At 35.8% G+C, this 5,519-nt stretch overlaps 1 protein-coding gene across 2 annotated transcripts; it reads left to right on the forward strand.

The window, feature by feature from the left end:
- Window positions 1-1,128: 1,128 nt before the first annotated feature.
- Window positions 1,129-4,451, forward strand: LOC111381897 (probable acyl-activating enzyme 1, peroxisomal). Of its 2 annotated transcripts, none has more exons than XM_023005743.1 (2): window positions 1,129-1,496; window positions 2,835-4,451. In XM_023005743.1, the coding sequence occupies exons 1-2, from the start codon at window positions 1,167-1,169 to the stop codon at window positions 4,287-4,289; spliced, it is 1,785 nt and encodes a 594-aa protein (XP_022861511.1). In that variant the 5' UTR covers window positions 1,129-1,166; the 3' UTR covers window positions 4,290-4,451. The 2 variants fall into 2 exon arrangements, with proteins under 2 accessions (XP_022861511.1, XP_022861512.1); XM_023005744.1 differs by having other exon boundaries at window positions 2,850-4,451.
- Window positions 4,452-5,519: the final 1,068 nt, after the last annotated feature.

A 5,519-nucleotide genomic window follows, 5' to 3' on the forward strand; every position in this document is an offset into this window, starting at 1 on the left:
CCGAAGTTTACCCGAAAAGTTGATAATAGACAGCCCACCCCCACCAAAAAAATATGGCTAAAAAAAAAAAAAAAAAAACTATGAAACTTGTAGCATCAACTTGTCAAACATAACCTTGAAAAGGCGATAGCAAGGGTGTCACCCACTAAAGCTTTGGCTCATCCCGAGTTCAAACTCCTAAAACTGTAGACTTCAGGATTTAGTCACTGTATGGTGGATGTCTGGATATTAAAAAAAAAAAAAAGAAAAAAAAAGAAGAAAAGGTAAGCATATAGCTCTCAATCTAGAGAATATTTCAATAAGGCAAAGTCTCCCTTAATCGTTCTTCAATCTTTTGCGTCTTTCTTCAAGGAACCAATGTCACATGATTAGATAAGTTGGGGAGTTGGAGGAGTCGATTTCACACCTGATGAAAGATTGGGACTCCGAGCCTAACTGGGGTTTTCTCAATTATGATTTTAATGAATTTTATAAGATTATAAATTTTAATGAGTTTCGTGAATTTGAATAGGTTCTCACAAATTTCATAAAAATCTCATCAAATATGGTGAAATTTCAAAACATTTAGTTATATGTATTTTTAAATTTAAAACTCGTCCAAATATTTTAAAATTATTCTATTAATGAAATCTTTATAAATCCACTAAATATTGAGGATACTTAAATTTTAAAAGATTTCTTTAAATTTCATTAAAATCTCAATTGGGGGCGCCTAAGTTTTAATCGATTTCATTAAAATCCATTAAAATTTCAATTAAAGACACCTAAATTTAAAATCATTTTTAAAAAGAATAATGCTATATAATTTCACTGAAATTACAACCCCCTAGTTTAGGTAACTTTAGATGATAGGTTGAATGAAAAATAAAATTAAATAACTTATTTAATTTTATCTATCATTTAATGTTACATTAAAACCACCTAAATTGATGTTATAATCCCAATAAAACTAAATAACATTACTATTTTTAAAATTCGTTACAATTTCAATTAAGAACACCCTATAAAATTCCATTGCTCGTAGAAAAGAACAAAATAGTCCACTCCACAGTAATTTGTTTTTATATCAGTGTCAACCGTATATATGACGGAATGCTCAGCTTGCTTTATAATTATTCATCCATTGACTTCACATTTCCATCTCTCTATCAACAAACACGGACACCATGAGCCAATTCTCCAAGAGGAGCTCGAGCTTGAGCTCATTGAGTAGGTGGTTCTTCCGTGGCCAAAACAGAGCTCAAAATTGTCGACACCTATGTCGATTGACAGAAAGTGTTGAAGAATCATGGGAACCCATGAAAGGTCTCGTCAAGTGCTCTGCCAATCATGTCCCTTTGTCTCCCATTAGTTTCTTGGAGCGAGCTGCAAAGGTTTACAGAGATAGAAAATCGGTTGTGTATGGTTCTGTGAAGTATAATTGGGGTGAGACTTACATAAGGTGTGTTAAGCTGGCTTCTGCCTTGACCCAGCTCGGGATTGCTCGTGGCGATGTTGTAAGTTTCCTTAGTTAGTTTCTTAGTATTTTATGCATCTTTGATTGCAATTTTTGCTGGCTAATGCCTCATCACTTCATTTAGGCTATGATCTTTCGTTCAAATTTCAAGGGATAGATATACCTAAAGATAAAAGATGGTGGGTTTTATTGATTTCATCACTTTGTCTAGACATTATAGAAGATTCCGGTTAACATGGCTCGAATTTCCTGATTTCATCGTTGAGAGCTTCGATGGAAAGTGACTCCGGGGTTAGTAAGATCAGTTTTTCATTGGAACGATGGATAAGACTTATAGCCTGAGTGGGGACAGACTTACTGGTATTGAAACAGAGAGTTGATTCCTTGACAAATTAAAGCGATTGAGAGTTTTGGTATATAAACCCCAGAGAGGTAAGAATTTGGCCCCTTAGAGAACTGTGATCGATGTTATTTCTGATGAAATCGCAAGAGCCTAATGAATCTGGTACTAAACCAGATTACTATTTTTGTCCTGCAACTGAACTGTTTAGTTGCTTGGATTCCCCTATATTTGCAGGTATATCACCCGAAACTGATTGTAACTTAAATCAGTGAAACCATAACTGAAGCATTTGAGCATCTGATGAAAATTCACCTGAGAATCTTTTATTAACTAGCAACGGCCTTGCTATAGACTTTGCATTAACATCTTGCAATTCCCTCAAGTGACTGGTGGTATCAGACCAGTGAATCCTTCTCCATTGATTCAATATATTAAAGTTGTCCAACGGTATAAGGAAGCTAATTGGTGAGCTTGTTCTTGTGAACATTTATGAAGAGAGAACTGAATTAATAGGCAAGTGTTGCAATTTCTTGACTACCTGTATTGCATGCGTATAAGCTTATGAAAGGAATAAGACACGTCAGGAAAGAGTAAGAGAAATGCTAATTACGGATTTCTTTTTATATTAACTTGTACACTGAATGAGGAATTGTATTTGGGATAACAAACTGAAAACTATGAAAAATGAAAGAAGACAAATGTAAGCTAAATAATGCTTGAAAGGAGTGGATATAAAACCTTATGTACATATGGTGAGCTCTTGCTTTTCATGCCATCTTGGTAGCTTAATAAATTTGCACAAATTGACAGTTACCATGAGCTGGGGATTGCTGGTTTTCTTTGTCTGCAATCCAAATATGGTTTTTAAGTTTCTCTCATGAGCTCCACAGCTTGCTTTGAGTGTTTACAAACGTTTGTAGCATTGTACTTGTCCTTAGGTCCCACTTTTCCTGAGCAGTATGTGGTTCCGGGAAAGCATTGTATTTAAAATAATTTGTTCTTGATTTCTGCTGATAACTAATGCACTTCTAATAGTTATATTTTGAACAGGTAGCGTCTCTGGCTGCTAATATACCAGCAATGCAAGAGCTGCATTTTGCAGTGCCAATGGCTGGAGCAGTTCTTTGTTCGCTAAATACGCGCCATGATGCAGCTATGATATCTGTCCTGCTGCAACACTCAGAAGCTAAGATCATTTTTGTGGACTACCAATTGCTTCACATTGCACAAGGAGCACTTGATATTCTAGCAGGCAAGAACACAAAATCACCAATTCTAGTATTAATACCTGAATTTGACAATCTATCTCCTGACGATGCTACTTCTGAGTGTTACAACTATAAGAATCTTCTGGATATGGGACATGATGACTTCGTTTCAAGGCATCCAAAATCTGAATGGGATCCTATTAGTATTAATTATACTTCTGGCACGACATCACGTCCCAAAGGAGTGGTTTATAACCATCGGGGTGCGTATCTCAACGCTCTTGCAACAATTTTTCTTCATGAAATGACCTCAATGCCAATTTACCTTTGGACTGTGCCAATGTTTCACTGTAATGGGTGGTGCCTAATTTGGGGTTTGGCAGCTTTGGGTGGCACAAACATTTGCCTTAGACATGTCTCGCCAAAACAAATATTTGACAGTATTGTCCTCAACAAGGTCACACACATGGGTGGGGCACCCACAGTCTTAAACATGATCATAAATTCACCACCTAGTGATCAGAGGCCTCTTCCTCACAAGGTTGAAATAATGACAGGTGGTGCACCACCACCACCACAGATAATTTCTAAGATAGAGGAGCTAGGGTTTAGGGTATCTCACTTGTATGGACTTACAGAAACATATGGTCCTGGTACGTCATGCATCTGGAAGCCTGAATGGGATACTTTGCCTAGTGAAAAAAGACTAGAGCTTAAAGCACGGCAAGGAGTACAGCATATTGGTTTGGAGGAAGTTGATGTAAAAGATTCTGTCACCATGAAGAGTGTACCAGCAGATGGTATGACAATGGGTGAGATTATGTTTAAAGGAAATACAGTAATGAGCGGATACTTGAAAGATACGAAAGCAACAGAAGAAGCTTTTGCGGGTGGATGGTTTCGAAGTGGTGATCTTGCTGTTAAACATCCTGATGGATACATAGAAATTAAGGACAGGTTAAAAGACATCATAATCTCTGGTGGCGAGAATATAAGCTCTATAGAGGTAGAAACGGTCTTGTATAGACATCCGGCAGTTGTTGAAGCTGCTGTTGTTGGCAGACCGGATAATCATTGGGGACAAACACCCTGTGCATTTGTGAAGGTGAAGGAAGGATTTACGCTAGTTGCACAAGACATAATCAACTACTGCCGAGATAATTTGCCTCATTACATGGCTCCTCGAACTGTAATTTTTGAAGACATACCAAAAACAGCAACTGGTAAGATTCAGAAATTCATCCTAAGGGAGAAAGCAAAGGCATTGGGCAGTCTTTTCTGAGTACAAATGACCACCACAGTCTGCATTTTTCCTATTAAGGTAATGACTTGCAAAGATGTATGGTGGTCGTATAATGTTGATATATTTTTGAGAAACCATATCTTTCATATTGCATCATGGAGAAAAGAATCAGAAAACTCAACTCTAGATTTACTCACTGAAGTCTTTAGTTCCCTTGCTGCATTATGCGCATCATCAATTAGTCACAAATGTCCAAAAGTTTTGCTATAATGCTGATAGAAATTCAGAATATAAATGGTTTGAAATTTATAAACAGAATGACAACTGAGATCTTTAAGAGGTGGGGCTCACACTCACAGATGGTGGGAAATCTTTTTCAGGCTTCAGTTCTTGGTTTTGAAAAATTGATGAGAAGTCAGAAGAGTATACTTGTTCGTTTTCTTTCTCTGAAGTTGTTTTATTTGAAAACTTGTTTCCTTTGCGGATGAATAATCACCAAATGAAAAGCCAATACTTTCTCAAGAGTCGTGACAATAGAGCAAACAAGGTCGCAATTGAAGAGCCCACAGTCGAAAGGTTGTAGTTCACAACTAGACCATCAGTGGATGGGAAGAACAAAGAACCATTTTCTTCTCGGGGAAATTGCTTAAAAAGCCTAGTCAACAATAATATTTTTGGTAAAATAGCCTACAATCTATAATGTTGGGTAAAATAAACTTTAGTCTATTTTATCATGTATTAAAAGTCTTAAATACTCTTAAATTGAAATGTCTAATAAATCCAATTTCAAACAAAAATTTACCAAATTTCCCTGACATGAATTCTTACTTTCGTTCTCCCTTTTCATACTCAACTTAAAACCAATAGCAAAATGGTATGCTGCATTTTTAAATGATTGAATGCCATTTTTAACAAATTTTGGATTTGTTTCACTTAAAGTTTCCTTGTATCCACATCCAAATTAATGAAAAATGTGTTTTAACTATATCTAGAGTGAAATTCAGAGTTCGTAATCGAAAATGACATGCTATCGTCATAAACAATTTGATGATATTTTAATTAATTTTGTGTCTGTTTCACTTTTATATTCTCTTATACCCACATGAAATTGAAATTAGAAAAGTTTTCACTATATTTAGATTAAAATCGAGACCTGTTACAAAAATGGCAAGTTGTCATTTTAAGCGACACCTTTTACAAAAATGGCAAGTTGTCGTTTTAAATGATTATATGTCGCTTAAACTAATCCTTATCCGTTTCACATTATTT

This window comes from Olea europaea, unplaced genomic scaffold (genome assembly GCF_002742605.1).
Source record: "Olea europaea var. sylvestris unplaced genomic scaffold, O_europaea_v1 scaffold239, whole genome shotgun sequence".
Classification (NCBI taxonomy): domain Eukaryota; kingdom Viridiplantae; phylum Streptophyta; class Magnoliopsida; order Lamiales; family Oleaceae; genus Olea; species Olea europaea.

Bases quoted from the DNA above. Each gene is read 5' to 3' on its own strand.
- LOC111381897 (XM_023005743.1), top strand. From the start codon at position 1,167: ATGAGCCAATTCTCCAAGAGGAGCTCGAGCTTGAGCTCATTGAGTAGG. The intron at 1,497-2,834 runs GTAAGTTTCCTT...CACTTCTAATAG, and splicing joins GGATTGCTCGTGGCGATGTT to TTATATTTTGAACAGGTAGC.